Genomic DNA, 16,834 nt, shown 5'->3' with positions numbered 1-16,834 from the left:
AATTTCATCATTCTAATGAAACCACAGATAAAAATGACTAAAGATCAAAGACTTCTGATAGATGCAATTTTAAAGGATTTTCTAATGTTCTTCACACCTCAGACAGAAGTGTAATAATGAATGAAGGAGCATAAATATGTGGACGTGCTGTTTGAGAGTGGAATCACCTCTGAACTTTAACTTTTGGTTTGGAGAAAATATCTAGTGTTGGTGCTACTGATGTTCTCCTTATTCACATGTATTTACTCTGAGGTCTGATCTTTCCTCCTGAAGGTGAATAAAAGAACGTGTGTATGTGTGATGACCTGCAATGCTTCATTTCTTCATGATTTCTCAGTGTTACAGCAAGAAGTGTTTATTCACATTTCTAAAGGGGTGCAGCATTAATTTAAGAAGTAAAACCAGCCCCCCAACAACCAACCAAAATCAGCTAATTATAATGAGTAGAAGGTAAAGTGAGAGAACATGGGGGTGAAAGTGAGATTTGCATGAAGACGGCTGAGTGATCTGCTTTCTCCCAGAATAGAGCAGCACTTTCACCAGATGTTCAACTTCCTTCATCCAAACTCACTGAAGCACAACACACAGCACTGAATCTCCAGCTAAAGATCTTCTCTCCTAACACTCATCATGATGATGAACTAGAAGAAAAGACCAGACAATGTCCAAAATCAAGCTTTATTTCAGCACAGCAAAACTACAGGAAGAGCAACAGGACACTGAACAGAGGAAAGACCGAAATGCAGCATTGTGTAGAACTGAAACTCCATTGTAGAAGCATGTGGAAGTGTCTCCATGTTCAGTTCTATCTGGGAGCTGCTAGCCTTCACACTGGTTCTTTCTGAATACGACGGGATGATCGACGCCACCGTGAGAGACCTTACAGCCAAACTCCGCCCTCTTTTCCCACTGTGCTTTGGTGAGGGTCAGGGTGCTACCACGCCTCCAACTGCCCCCTTTAAGTTCTTCTGCTCCGGTCACCACCCCGTCCTGCAGCACTGTGCCGTCCACCGTCCAGCTCACCAGCGCCCCCTGTGGAGAGTAACCAGACAGCAGGCAGAGCAGCGAGGCCGATCCCTCAGACAGCTGCAGAGAGGAGGGAGGGAGCAGAGACACGGACGGCTTCACCGTGGGACCGGCTGTACAGGAGAAACAGAACAAAAAGTCCCATTTAGAAACGTTTCCACATCATTTCCTCCTTACTGCTTATTAAGCATCCAGACTGGAAACCTTCATCTGTGTTCAATCATCAATGCAGTGCTGCTGCACACTGTTCTCACATCACTGCAGTTCAGTAGAAACATCTGCAAGCTTCTGTTAGCACAGATTCAACATCAACTCTTATTACTTTAGCATTCAACACCAGATGTACAGTCATGTAAAAAAGTTAGGACACCCCATAAGAACTTTTGTCTTTTTGAACGTATTTAAACAAATGGGATTTGAGCTTCATTTGAACAGTAGTGAGAGATGGAGCTCATATCATTAAACAAAACTGAAAAAATACTTTTAAACACAAGATGTAAATGTAATGAACAAAAATGAATATTATTGTAAGGAAAAAGTTAGGACACCCCCACATTTATTACTACTTAAAATGTCTAAAATTAGAATCAAGTCACCACATCAGCTGTAATGATTAGACCATTGTTAGAGGACACTGGAGTTTTATTTCAAGCTCAGACATTAGTTTGGTTTGCTCTTGATTGTTGAAGTGAGTGGTATCACCATGGTGAGATCTAAAGACTCTCTGAGGTCTTCAGAAAGAAGGTTGTAGATGCATATGAGTCTGGGAAGGGATTTAAAAAGATCTCAAAACAATTAGAAAATAATTTACAAGTGGAGAACATTTAAAACAACTGCCAACATGGCTAGGTCAGTCCATCCTAGCAAGTTCAGCCCAAGAGCAGACAGCAAGATGTGTCAAGAAGTCTCCAATAATCCTACAATGTCGTCACGGGACTTACAGGTCGCTCTTGCCACAGTTGATGTCAAGGTTCATACATTTACCATCAGAAAGAGACACACATTTTAATTTTTATGGGAGGTGTGCAAGAAGGAAACCCTTGCTGTCAAAAAAAAAACATCAGGGCAAGATTAACGTTTACCAGAGAACATCTAGACAAAGACCTGGACTTCTGGAACAATGTGCTTTGAACAGATGAATGCAAAGTTGAATTATTTGGGCAAAGTAACAGAAGACATGTTGGGTGCAAACCAAACACAGCATTTGAGCACAAGAACCTCATACCAACTGTGAAGTATGGAGCTGGAAATGTCATGGTTTGGGGCTGCTTTGCAGCAGCAGGGTCTGTCAAGCTCTCCATTATATAATCCATGATGAATTCTTCACTGTATCAGAGGGTGCTTGAGGAAAATGTAAGACCATCTGTCCAAAAACTGAAGCTGAAGCGGAGGTGGACCAAGCAACATGACAACAACTCAAAACATTCCAGTAAATCCACCAAGGAATGAATCAAAAGAAAGAAATGGAGAGTTCTGGAATGGCCAAGTCAAAGCCCGGATGTTAATCCTATTGAGATGCTGTGGGGTGATTTAAAACGGACTGTACATGCAAGAAACCCCTCAAACCTCACACAGCTGAAGAAATTCTGCATGGAGGAGAGAGAAAAACTTTCTCCCAGTCGATGTTAGAGACGGTAGCTGGTTATAGGAAACGTCTAACTGAGGTTATTTCAGCCAAAGGAGGAAATACCAGCTATTAGAACATACGGTGTCCTAACTTTTTCCTCACAGTCAGTTTCCATTTTTGTTTATTACATTTTACAGCTTGTGTTTAAAAGTCATTTTTAATATTTAATGAAGCTCAAATGTTCATTATGTTTAAATATGTTCAAAAAGACAAAGGTTTTTATGGGGTGTCCTAACTTTTTCACATGACTGTAGCTGATTACAGAAATATTCATTGTTTAGCACAAACACACAGCAGCATTCGTCTGGATTTTACATCAGCACCAGTCACTCGTACCAGTTTACACCAAACTTCATCAACCAGAGACCAGCTTTATATTTACCATCAAAAACACCTCAATAGACACAATTACTAAATATTACAGTATTGTATATTTATTGTTATTAATAATTAAAAAATGTTTTTAGTTTAGGAGAAATAAAACTACTTACTGTTTACAATGAGTTTGGTTCCTCCACCAAAAGTGTAGCACAGTGATACATTCCAATGAAGCCGTCGTACAAAAACCTCTGTTCCACTCCAGTGATTCCACACACACACACACACACACACACACACACACACACACACACACACACACACACACTATAAGAGCTGTAGTTCTGATCAGACTGGGTTCAGGACTTTCAGAGTCACTGAGACGCAGCACAATGATGAAGGTTCTGATTCTACTGCTGAATACACTCGGCCTCCTCACTCAACGTGAGATTCACTGTTTATTTACTATCTTCATATCAGTCCTCCAACATCAGCGCTCACCATCACCGTCTCTTTATCACCTTCAACTTTTCTCTCTTCTTCTCTTTAGAGTCGTTTGGAGAAATCATCATGACTCAGACTCCAGGATCTCACTCGGTTTCTCCAGGACAAACTGTTACCATCAACTGCAGAGCCAGTCAGAAAATTGATGATGATCTCCACTGGTACCTGCAGAAACCTGGAGAAGCTCCTAAACTCCTGATCTATGGTGTATCTAATCTTCATTCTGGTATTCCTGAACGATTTAGTGGAAGTGGGTATGATATAGAATTTACTCTAAAAATCACTGGAGTCCAGGCTGAAGATGCAGGAGATTATTACTGTCAGCATGATGAGGAGTATCCCTTCACACAGTGTTATTTGCTGGTACAAAAACCTCCTTCAGCTGTAGAGGAAGTTCTCTGAAACACACACTGATCTGAGAACATCTGCAGAGCTGCTAAAGCTGCACTCCACTGAACATCATCATCTACAAAGCACTACAGTACTGAGCATGTTCCTCTCTTTGTGGTGTTCTCCTCACTGTGGAACAGGGATTCTCATCAGCACATGGAACATCTCACTAGTAGAATGAAGGTTTGAGATGAAGCAGCAGTGGTAGAAGAGATGATATGAATGAAACCATCATGACATGTTCTGTACATTCAGATAGATGTGATTAAAGTGAAGGTAAAATATACTATAGGGCCAAAAGTATGTGGACACCTGACCAGTCAAACAGGAAGGGGCCTTCCCTAAACTGTTGCCACAAAGCTATAAGCATATCATTTATATAACTGGTTTTATACACCAGATTTCAATGAGTGTGGCTGAAACACATGAACCTAATAATTAGGAGGGGTGTCCACATACTTTTGGTCATATAGTGTTCGGTCTGATCAATTCAAGTATCAGTTCATACAAACAATAAAATGTGCTGAGAACGATTCATCACTTAGATCAAATCTCCTGATTGGTCGTTTCATGATTGAATCGACTTCTTTTCTACCCCATAAATCACTGAACACGTAACACTGTGCAGAATTACAGATGAGCTACAGTCAGTAACAGTATACCTACAATGTGAACATATGGTAGATTCACCTAATAGTGGATATGAGGAGGAGGAGGAGGATCTTCATCTACACTCTCTGTACTCTGAAAATAAAAGCTGATCATCATTTGATGTGGTTTTAAACATAACCAGTTCTCACCAATATAAAATGAGAGCTGATGATCAGATGATCATGAGGATTCTACAGAATATTTAAGATGAAATACTGACTGGTTCCAGTTTCTGCTGTTGATGGTTAAAATGATCTGTTTGTTCCACAGACCAGCATCTCAGTTCCAGCTCAGTTCAGCTAAACCTTGTAACTCTTTCTGATCATTTATTACAACTTTTATATCAAACTATCATCTGTCTTTATTTAGATCATATGGAGTATTTTAAATTATGTGGACACCCCTCCTAAATACTGAGTACATGAGTGCAGGTCACAATTACTATAGTAAATAAAGGGAGAATAAGAGACGGTACAGGAGATACTTCCATATGTAGCAGCTGATTGTTCTTTCACCATAAGGTGGCAGTATTGCATCTCTGAGTGACACATTCACACTGTTCCACTCCAGTGATTCTACACACACACACACACACACACACACACACACACACACACACACACACACACACACACACACACACACACACACACACACTACATGCTTCAGTGCTCTGTCAGTGTTTAAAGCTCTGTCAGTTTAACACTTCATGACTGAGAGCTGCTGACCAGCATCTTCACCCACATCAACCATGACCTTCATCTCCATCTTCATCTGCACACTGGCTCTCTGCACTCAAGGTAACACGATGCTTTATGTTCTACTGGTGAGGAGGCTCTGCCATGTAGAGAAGGTCCACTAGATGAACCTTAAACTCCACATGGTTCTTCATGTAGTGAACGTCTTTATTCTTCTTATTGTTTTCAGGATCCAGAGGTCAGGTGACTGTGACTCAGAGTCCTGCAGTAAAACATGTTGATCCAGGAGCTTCAGTCACCATCAACTGTAAAACCAGTTCTGCTGTTCATGGTGGTAATCATTTAGCATGGTATCAGCAGAAACCTGGAGAAGCTCCTAAACTCCTGATCTACTACACTAGCAACAGAGCATCAGGTATTCCAGATCATTTCAGTGGCAGTGGATCTGGATCTGACTTCACTCTGACCATCAGTAGAATTGAGACTGGAGATGCAGGAGATTATTACTGTCAGAGTGCACATTATATCAGTGGTAGTGGTGTCTTCACACAGTGTTATATGGTGGTACAAAAACCTGGGTGAGTGGAAGTGTACAGTAACTGCACTGCTGCAGCTGGGACCGACTGCAGGTGCTGAGGGGGAGGATGTGATACAGTACAATCATTCACTCTGTACAGGAAACACCTCACTCACTCACAGCATCAGTCATGGATTTCAGATCATCCAAGATCATGTTTTTAAATCACTTCACGATACTTCAGATTTGTTGCTGCTTTTAACTGAGTGTAGAAAATACAGAATATTCAGATCATATTAACAACAGAAGCTTTTAAACTGAGAGGACCTGATTTCAGAAGAGCTCATTAAAGAGAATTGAACTGACCTGACTCTGAAGCTAACCTGCTCGCTGGTTAACTTAACCCTAAACCTGGGTTACACACACTTTTCTTATGCAAACATGGCGTGTCCTTTTCTAGAGGATCCAGTGGATATTGAAGCACAAATTTTTCACAGAGTTTTTCATCAGGAATTAATCATTAGACCCAGATTAGACGTCCTTTCTTGGTGAATTTCTAAACGAACATTTCAGTTTTTCGTTAGTCAATTATATACGTACATAAACAATGTTCTTAACCCACACATTTCCAATATCCCACATCGTGGATCAGCTCTCACTTATTTGCAGACCATATGCACTGCTTTCCGTTTTTTGCCAGTGGATCCTTGTTATACAATATAGGAGACGCTAAGCTAAGCTAAGCTAAGCAAGGCAACTGTGTGTCGGTCCATCTGAAAAGTATGCCTAGCATTAAAATGCTTGATGTACAGTTTTGTGGTGTTCCCTGGGCATAAGCTTATAATAAACATCAAAGAGGAATTCCACAGAATTGCAGACTCATGTGATGCTAATTATTATAAACGTGAGTCTGCACTATACAATACATTTGATCAGGGTACGTCTGTGGCACTTTTGCTAGGAGTTTGGTTCACATTCAGTGTAATGTTAGATTGTTTTAGTTTTAATTTACTGCACCCCTACTGTGCTTACAGGACAATACGACGATGTCACCCCAGAGAGGGCATGTGACATTATAGTGACGTGTGGTATTTTAAAACATTGCCTCTCTGACAATTCTACCATTTCTGTGTTCAGGTAGATTAAAATGAGGTTCCTCCTCAGCATCTATTTGGGGTATGGTGGGATGTTGCTCTCTTTTGATGGTGGCAATCTGCAATATCTACTTCTCTGATTATTTCTCACCATTTCTCTCACCCAACTGCTCTATACAATATAAATAGAGCAATAAAAAAAAGACAACTTCATTGCTGTTTTCATGATTTCTTTATTTACTGAAAATAAACAACTGCCAATGAGTTAATTTCCCTGTTCTTATTCTTTAGTAAGAACATTCATATTTATACACTCACAGCAACTACCCCCACCTTTACCTCCCACGTTTCTGCCGGTAGACCTTGTATAAATCCTTTACAGAAAGCTTGAAAAAAAGAGACAACAATACCATGTTATGGTCGAATAAATAGTTTTGTGTTCTGAATATTTCAGTTATTTGGTGAGACATAAACATATTCTGACTGTTCCAAGCTAAGCTCTGGAGGTGGATGATCCCTCATACACATCATGGTTGATCAAATGAAATGCCATGGTCGATATATTCAACATATGCAATGTATACTGTACCTCTATAGGCCTCCCAGGATTATCCCACTCTGAAGCAGCCGAGATTGTTTCATCATCGTCCTGCAACAGTGATTTGTTCGTTTTAAAGGAAGGTATTTATACACATCAGGTAAGATCTAGGAACATTAAGATCACTTACAGGTAGTAAGTGCAGGAGGCTCAACTGGTTGAACCACACCACCAATCACTAGAGAGATGGCATTAAAAAACTGTTCAGACTATCAATACAGTTCTCAGTATTCCACAGTTTATGAACTAGAGCGTTTATGTTCCCAGCGAAACAGGCATTACAGAGCTCAGAAAACAAGGCCTTAAGTGGTAGGTGGCTCATTAGGGCTGATCACCCGCAGCTGTGGGGCTGGCTATTTAAGCCAGCTCCGTGCAGCAGCGGGTGTCGCACCTTTTGTTTGTTTTCGCTCTCTTGGTGGCACCTACGTCTACGAACAGAGCGGGTTATCAGCCCTAATGAGCCACCTACCACTTAAGGCCTTGTTTTCTGAGCTCTGTAATGCCTGTTTCACTGGGAACCCCGGGGCACGTTCACCAGCTACTACAGGCCTCGTTATAGGGACAGAAAGGTGCAACCAGTTATGGACTCAGCAGAGCCCCAACAGTTCGCGGACGTGTTACGCCACCAAGGTGTGGCGTTGGGCAGACATGAGGTGGCCCTTAATGAGTTGGCTCAGCGGGTAGCTACGCTCACCCGGCATCCGCCAACCTCTGAGCCCATCCCAAATCCCGTGACCCACTCTGGGGAGTCTGGAGTCCGCGACACCCCCATACCTCCCCCCGAAAGATTTTCGGGGGACGCTAAGAGGTGTCGCGGCTTTCTCCTTCAATGTGCACTAGCGTTCGAACTTCAACCCTCTCGCTATCCTACCGAGCGTTCTAAAGTCGCCTACATCGTGTCCTTGTTGTCGGGTAGAGCATTAGAGTGGGCTACTGCCCTCTGGGAGCAAAATGCCCCCGAATGCTCATCTGAAAGTGCTTTCAAGGAGGCCCTTAAGGAGACCTTTTTTCACCCTTCGGGGGCCGCGAGGTGGGTCCACGCCTTCTCGAGCTCACCCAAGGTAGTCGATCAGTAGCGGATTATGTTATTGAGTTTCGAACGCTAGCAGCAGAGTGTGGTTGGGACGAGGGAGCCCTTACCGCCATCTTCCATCGTGGCCTCTCTGGTAAGATCAAGGACGAGCTCGCCACTAGGGACCCACCCACTACACTAAAGGCCTTTTATACGCTGGCGACATCCGTTGACACGCGCCTTCGCCAGCGTGCGCGAGAACGGAGTACCTGTCCTCCGTTTATTCGTGCACAGGTCCCTCCTAGAGCCTCTCCACCCGAACCGGATCCCGAACCCATGCAGCTTGGGTCGATGGCACCTTGCGCCCCTGTGTTGACTACCGCGGTCTGAATGCCATAACGATCAAGGATCGGTACCCGCTGCCGCTGATGGCCATGGCTTTCGAAGCCCTTCAGCGAGCATCTGTTTTTACGAAGCTCGATTTACGCAGCGCGTACAATTCGGATCCGGCAGGGGGATGAGTGGAAGACTGCGTTCATTACGCCCACTGGCCACTATGAGTATCTGGTGATGCCATTTGGGTTAATGAATGCCCCCGCAGTCTTCCAGAGGTTTATCAATGAGGTCTTGCGGGAGACTCTTGATAAATTCGTCTATGTCTATCTAGACGATATTCTTATCTTTAGTCGGTCCATCGACGAGCACGTAGGGCATGTCCGACGGGTTCTCCAGCTTTTGCTCGATCACCAGTTGTTCGTCAAGCTGGAGAAGTCTGTTTTTCACTCCCCCACGGTTTCTTTCCTGGGGTTTGTAGTGGCTGAGGGCACCCTTCGCATGGACCCGGCTAAAGTCGTTGCGGTGGAGAAGTGGCCAACTCCAAGTTCTGTACGCCAGATGCAAAGGTTTTTGGGCTTTGCAAATTTTTTCCGGCGTTTCATCCAGAACTTTAGCTCCGTCGCCGCTCCATTAACGGTCCTTATGGGCAAGGTCCCTTTCAAGTGGTCGGTGCAGGCCCAACAGGCTTTTGACAAGCTAAAAGCTCTCCTGACGACTGCACCAGTTTTGCAGTTGCCCAATCCTGAGGAACCCTTCGTGGTCGAAGTGGACGCCTCAGAGATCAGGGTAGGGGCAATTTTGTCCCAGGAAGTGGGGCCAGGAAGGAAGCTGCATCCGTGTGCCTTCTTTTCGCACCGCCTGACTCCGGCTGAGCGGAATAACCCGGTCGGAGACAGGGAACTTTTAGCCATTAAGTTGGCTTTAGAGGAGTGGCGACATTGGCTCGAGGGGGCCAAACATCCTTTTCTTGTCTGGACAGATCACAAAAATTTGTCGTTCATCCAGCAAGTAAAAAGGATGAACTCACGTCAGGCCCGGTGGTCCTTATTTTTTGGTAGGTTCCACTTCACACTGTCTTATAGACCGGGATCCAGAAACACTAAACCGGATGCCCTGTCTAGACAGTGGGAACCGACTAGGCCGGAGACCGGACCTGATCCCGTGATCCCCTCGACCCAGATAGCTGCCCCAGTCACCTGGGGCATCTCAAAGGTCATTCGGGACGCCCAGCGGGCTGAACCCGACCCCGGTGTGGGACCTCCTGACAGACTGTATGTACCTTCTACCGTACGGCGTCAGGTTTTTGAGTGGGCTCATGCTTCCCCGTTTGCGGCGCACCCAGGCGTGACTAAGTCCCTGGAGTTGCTGCGCCGAAGATTTTGGTGGCCGGGGATGGAGAACCAGGTACGTGACTTTGTCCGTGCCTGCTCTGTGTGCGCTCTGAATAAGAGTCCCAGAGAACGCCCTAGGGGCCTTCTCCATCCGTTGCCGATACCTGCTAGACCGTGGTCCCATATTGCCCTGGACTTTGTGACAGGCTTGCCAAAGTCCAGAGGGTTCACGGCGGTATTGGTAATGGTCGACCGGTTTACCAAATCTTGCCTGTTTGTTCCACTGCCCAAGCTACCATCCGCCATGGGTACTGCGCAAATCATTCTGCAACATGTGGTGAGAGCACATGGGGTCCCGTCAGACATTGTGTCTGATCGGGGTCCACAGTTTGTGAGCCAGTGCTGGCGGGCCTTCTGCCAACTTATTGGCGCTAAGGCCAGCTTATCCTCGGGGTATCACCCCGAGTCGAACGGGCAGTCGGAGAGGCTGATCCAGGATCTGAGCAAGATGCTTAGATGCCTGACGGCAGGGAATCCGACCACGTGGTCGGATAAACTATTGTGGGCAGAGTTTGCTCACAATACCCTGCATCATTCGGCGATTGGTATGTCACCGTTTGAGGCTCAGTTCGGGTACCCTCCGCCGCTCTTTCCTGAGCAGGAGCAGCAGGTAGCGGTCCCGTCTGTACAGCTTCATGTCCGCAGCTGCCGCGCCGCCTGGCGCAAAGCAAGGCAGGCACTTGTGGCCACCCAGCGCTCTGTGAAGCGCAAAGCTGACGAGGGATCTCCCCGTTCGAGGTGCCCCTCACAAGTTGGCGCCCAAGTACATTGGTCCGTTCAAGGTGGTAAAGCGGATCAACCCGGTGACGTATAGGTTGGAGCTTCCTCCCAAGATGAAAGTGCATCCAACCTTCCATGTCTCCCAAATCCGACCATTTATGTGCGGGGGAGTTTCACCCCCTCCCAAACCTCCCGCCCCTCGTATCATCCAAGGTGCCCCTGCCTTCACTGTCCGCCGGCTGATGGATAGCAGGAAGGTCCAGGGTAGCACCCAATACCTGGTGTATTGGGAGGGTTACGGCCCTGAGGAACGTTCATGGGTACCGGCTCGTCAGATCCTGGACCCTGAACTGATCCGCGAGTTCCGTAGGAACCGAGCTGCGGGTCTTGGGACCTCAGGAGCTGTCCCTAGAGGAGGGGGTCCTATAACGAGGCCTGTAGTAGCTGGTGAACGTGCCCCGGGTTCCCAGCGAAACAGGCATTACAGAGCTCAGAAAACAAGGCCTTAAGTGGTAGGTGGCTCATTAGGGCTGATCACCCGCAGCTGTGGGGCTGGCTATTTAAGCCAGCTCCGTGCAGCAGCGGGTGTCGCACCTTTTGTTTGTTTTCGCTCTCTTGGTGGCAGCTCGTCCACGCTCTGTTCGTAGACGTAGGTGGTTCCCCTGGTGGCACAAGGCCATTAGGGTGTGTAGACCGCAAGGTCGAGGTAGTTAGTGTTCCTTTCTCCTCTTAGACATAGCGTGGTGCGACGCCGTGCAGTCCTCGTACTGCCGTTTGTTTATTCATGTAGCATTTAGCATTAGCGGTTGCATGCACGCCGTGATACGGCGCTGGTTCGGTGCTCCGCTATATTGCACTTATTGAATCTATTCATTGGGTTCCACAACCGCTGGGTGGCGACTCCGTAAGGCGTTAGGTTGGTCTGCCAGCAACCCCGGTTCGAATCCGCATGTTTGAGCTTGCCTAAACTGAACTTGCATCTTTTCTCTTTTTCAGATCGGTGTGCTTCAGCTACAGCGACCGTAAGCTGATCCCTCACCGATTGATACCTATGCTAGCCTACCGCTGCGCTGGGGCTAGAAGTCAGCGGATGTTTTTTCTCCCGCAACTGCTCACCGTAGCGCTTTCAGCGCCTACGCGCGTTTCATTAACCCGCGCCAGGTTGGCGCGGTGGTAACGCTCCCGGCTCTCGCCTTGAAGACCGGGGTTCGCGTCTGCTCTCTTCATTTTTTTCCCTTTTGTCATTTTTTAGTTCGCTTCTTCCGTCGGAGGTTCCGATCGGTTTTTCTTGTTGCCCTTTTATTTTCCCTGTTTGTTTTTCTGTTTATTATTATTAAATAAAATATAATTTGTATTTATCTCTGCGTGTGAGTCCTCCCTTCTTCCCACGTGACAGAAACCAATAAATTAAGTGTAATGAACATGCCTTTAACATAAAACACTTGTCCTGGGGGGTTGTTGGCTCAGATGAGTTTCCTTCAGGGATTCCATTGGTTATAGTCTGGCCACTGTTCTGTAACAGTGCCAGCTCTTCTGCCTGTGTGAAAGAGTGGTGGTGGTAGTGGTGGCCACCCTCCTGTTTTCCATGCTACAGCCTTCTTCCTATTAGCTACAGAGCCTTAATCAACTGTAAGCCATACCTAGCTGTATACCTAGTTTTTTTTATTATTATTATTTTATTTTAACTCTGTGGCCCAAGTCCCAAAAACATTGTTAACAATCTTCCAAAAGATCATACAACTTTGATAAGGCACTGTAAATAATTCCAGAGTCTTAATGTCTGTAGGATGGGTGGAGGTCCATTCCACTACATTCCCCCCACTCGGTCCGATGCTCTGCCCAAAGGAGATGGTCAGGCCACAAACAGGTTGAATGGCTGTGAATGTTTACTTGTTTTTTTTCAATGACTTGGTTCTGATGTGTGGTGGTATGAGGTGTGAATCTAGACCTAGGTGTGAGTATGGTAAAATTAGTGGGTCAGGAGGTGGGCATGGTCGAATGTCCACAGGATGCTCTTTGTAGCCCCCACCTTAGCCCAATGATCAGCATAGCTATTGAGATCCCTGTCTCGGCCAGGGATTTTGGAATGCCCCATGACTTTCTTCCAGTATACCAACATATTGTACATGTCTACGATGTGTTCACAAGCTTGGAAGAGTTCCCTATGCTTGACAGGCTTTTTGTTTGAAGTCATGAATCCATTTCCCTTACATACAGCTAAGTGGTAAGTCAGTTGGTTGGCTGTTGAGAAAAGTCACTGGTTGGTGGTGGGTTTCCACAATCACTTTCTGGCTGCTGGTGTAATGAGAAAATGTTTGACAGCCCACACTGTGGCTAGTAATGCTTTTTTGTATTTGCACGCAGGAGCTGTCAGGGTTTGCTGGCATATGCTACTACTCATTTGCCCTGATCATGGTGTTGGTACAGATCAGCACTCTGAAATTCCAGCCTCCAGATAGAATACCTGAGAAAACATGAGACAAGGTGCTGTGCACAGCTTGTCCATCAGAGCTTGCATGGCTTGTTTTTGGGGTTGTCCCCAAATAAATGGAACATCTTTTTTCAGTAAATCATACAGTGGGGCAACTCAGCATAGCCTTCAATAAATCAGTGAGAATATAACTCCCAGAAAACTTCAGAGTTTGGAAACATTATTTTACGTGTGATTTTGCCCTACCTGTGGTATAGACCAGCACTGGGTCACTCCTTTGAGAAGTAGCTTCCCTTGCCTGGTTTGGAGGAGTTTTGATTCAACTCTTGATTATTCTTGTAGAGTGTGTGTTCCAATCCCTCTATTTCACTCGTGAGCGCTGCATGCTTTTGCTTATGGGCCTTGCATTTCTCTTTTTACCTCCTTTAGTTCCTGGGAACGGTTTCTGGACTGGGTGACCAATATGATGGCCTTTTTCCTAAGATTGTGGCTGTCCTTAAGGTTGCTTTGCAAATATTGTGCTATGCAGCTATTTAATAGCAACTCAAGTTAATCAGGGTTTGCGTTTTGGGCAGTTTTCATATATTCAGGTGCCAAAGATTTAGTCATGCCTGCCAGTGCCCACACTATATCCCTGTAGGAACAAACTCTGCTAAGGGAATCTGATTGAGATTTATCAGCTATATCGTTCTAGAATTAACTCTGTGAGTGGCCTGCTTAAACTTCTTACCTATCTTAACCCAGATGTGATATATTTAGCTAGCCTGATCAATGACTGTTTGAGATTAAGGAAGTAAGGCTCCCTTTATGTACCAGGGTTAGTGAAAATGTATTTTATGATACATACATTACATAAGAAATCACAACTGCAACTTGTCCAGAAACCCAGTTTTAGTCACACAGCTCTGTGACACCTGTTTTCGTGATTGCAAAGACAGTTAGGATTGACTACAGGGGGCCTTAACCCACGTAGGAGAGACTCAATGAGCAATTAGAGACCCAAACTGTTTAGAAACCCTGTTAAGGTGGCACTAGGTTCAGTATTCACCTTAGGGATAGACTCAAAATTGACTAGCTTGAGCACAATAACTTTTAACATTAAGCACATTGAACATCGGCCCCTTGTATTTGAAGGTTGGTCGTATGTTGAGGACCTCTACCACAGACCAAGGTGTACCAGGTGACACTATTAACCCTTTAGAAGTGCTTGGTGTTAATGGGCATTGGCCTCAATCATGAGTGTTATAAGTGTAACAGTTGATAGAATAATCCTTTAAAATCATTACAGACAAATTTATATAAACCCTTTTATGTTTGACATAATATATATTGTTTGTCAGTGCAAGTTCAGTATGTGATACCGGCCTGGTGCTTTAATGGTTGCACAAAACTCTTCATTCACTAAATGCAGAAATGATGTAAGTTTGTGCCTGATGCCTTACATAAAAATCACAATTCTAGAGGGGTGCAGCACTAAATTTAGGAGATATAAACAACCAACCAAAATCAGCTAATTATAACGAGTAGAAGCTAAAGTGAGAGAACATGGGGGTGAAAGGGAGATTTGCATGAAGACGGCTGAGTGATCTGCTTTCTCCCAGAATAGAGCAGCACTTTCACCAGATGTTCATCTTCCTTCATCCAAACTCACTGAAGCACAACACACAGCACTGAATCTCCAGCTAAAGATCTTCTCTCCTAACACTCATCATGATGATGAACTAGAAGAAAAGACCAGACAATGTCCAAAATCAAGCTTTATTTCAGCACAGCAAAACTACAGGAAGAGCAACAGGACACTGACAGTCAATATTTTCATGTTAAAGTTATCCAGGAGTTCATCAACTGACTCTGCAATTAAAGTTGGTGACATAGCTATGGCCTCCATAAACTGAGAACTAGAACATTCATTTATGCACCTTTTCTTAAAAGAAACAGAGCTAGTTTGAGCATCTGGAGTGATCAGTATTTCAAAGAAGACACAAAAATGATCAGAGAGGGCCAAGTCCTTGACCATAACAGAAGAAATGTTAAGACCTTTAGTAATAACTAGATCCAGAGTGTGCCCTCGAGTATGTGTAGGCCCTTTCACATGTTGCAATAGACCAAACATGTCAAAAAGTCCAAAAAGTTATTTGGTGTTATTGTCCTTGTTATTATGTAAGTGGATGTTAAAATCCCCAGTTATGATGAAAAAGCTGTACTCAGTAGAGATAACTGACAGTAGTTCAGCAAATTCTGGGTGAAACCTGTGGACTGGCTGAGATGGAGTGTGAGAAATTAGTCCCAACACACACACACCAGTTTCTCCATTTTCTCTGTGAAATCCATATGTGGAGGTGATGTTGTTGAGAGAGAAGTTGGAGGATGACGTGATGTCTCTGCTGTTGACTGCCGTGTCACTGGCTGATGATGATCATAATAGCTTTCGTCGAGAGTCAGAAACTCAGCCTGAGCCGTGTTCTCCAGTGATGGGGATTGTATGGTTGATGGTCCTTTATCATGGTTGAAAGCAGGTGAGGGAATGTTGTCCTTTAGTGCTTTCACTCCAGTCTTGCTTAGGTGGGTGCCATCTGGGTAAAGAAATTCTCTGTGCCCCCAGAATAGATTAAAATAATTGTCAAAATAATTCAGGCATGTCAGACTGCAGGTTCTGCTCAGCCACGTGTTGAGGTTGAGTAGCCATGAAAACATATTAGATCCTCAAGCTGGGAGAGGCCCACTGATGAACTTCTGAGCAGTCAGCTTCTCGAGTGTATTAAACAGTTCAGTGAAGTTGTTCTTTAAGATTTCTGACTCCTCTCTGTGAATGTCATTTTTGCCCATGTGCAGAATAATGCGGTCGATCGCTCCATGCTGGGAGAGAATGTTGGGAAGTTCCTCATTTAATTCTTAGACAGTCACTGCTCCAAGTTTGTGCCACCGACTTATTCTCTTACATGGCTCGTCTCTGTTCCCCTGATTTGATTGAAATCTGTCAAGCTTCAGAAAGTCTGTTAAGCTCTCTAGCCTTAGCTTAGCTGGTTGTTCTGTGTTAGAGAAGAGGAGAGGGCCGCTGGGGGAGAGAAGAGGGCTGAAGGAGAGGGAGAAGTCTGACTTCTTTTTTTGTGTATAAAATAAAATATTATAATTTAATTAAAATTAAAAACACTATTGCCACACTGCCACTGGAGGAGAGAAGAGGGCCGGCGGCGCTGCTGGATCAGAGGAGAGAATCGGTGGTGCTGGTGCTGCAATACTCTCTAGTGTTATAAGAAATAAGTGTAAAAAAAACCCAGAATTTACAAAATTAACAGATTTACAACAATAATGACAATAACACAATAACAATAACTCAAAAATAGACTTTCTGTTTAGTAACAAGCTGGTGAAGAATTGCACATTACCCTTGTAAACATTGTAAAATATCCCAAAAATCCACATTACCCTTAGTAATTTAAATTGCACATTACCTACTGCTGCTGGAGGAGAGGAGAGGGTCGCACTGTTCACACTGTTTAAAGTTTGACCCACAGCTTTAA

At 44.6% G+C, this 16,834-nt stretch overlaps 1 long non-coding RNA gene and 1 gene segment (V, D, J or C); one reads left to right on the top strand and one right to left on the bottom strand.

The window, feature by feature from the left end:
- Positions 1–664: 664 nt before the first annotated feature.
- On the bottom strand, positions 665–3,648 carry LOC134318012 (uncharacterized). The gene is made up of 2 exons (XR_010013317.1): positions 3,145–3,648; positions 665–1,139 (listed from the first exon to the last, which is right to left on the bottom strand). It is a non-coding gene; the product is annotated as an uncharacterized LOC134318012 (long non-coding RNA).
- Positions 3,649–5,267: 1,619 nt separating this feature from the next.
- On the top strand, positions 5,268–16,150 carry LOC134312040 (Ig kappa chain V region 3381-like). The segment is given in 4 exon segments: positions 5,268–5,316; positions 5,444–5,746; positions 14,349–14,447; positions 16,146–16,150. Coding segments are annotated over 4 exon segments (456 nt in total).
- The last annotated feature ends 684 nt before the right edge of the window (positions 16,151–16,834 follow it).

This window comes from Trichomycterus rosablanca, chromosome 1 (assembly GCF_030014385.1).
Source record: "Trichomycterus rosablanca isolate fTriRos1 chromosome 1, fTriRos1.hap1, whole genome shotgun sequence".
NCBI classification, from domain to species: Eukaryota; Metazoa; Chordata; class Actinopteri; order Siluriformes; family Trichomycteridae; genus Trichomycterus; species Trichomycterus rosablanca.
Note: the sequence above shows the minus strand (reverse complement) of the source record. Positions and strands in the feature narration are given on the sequence as shown.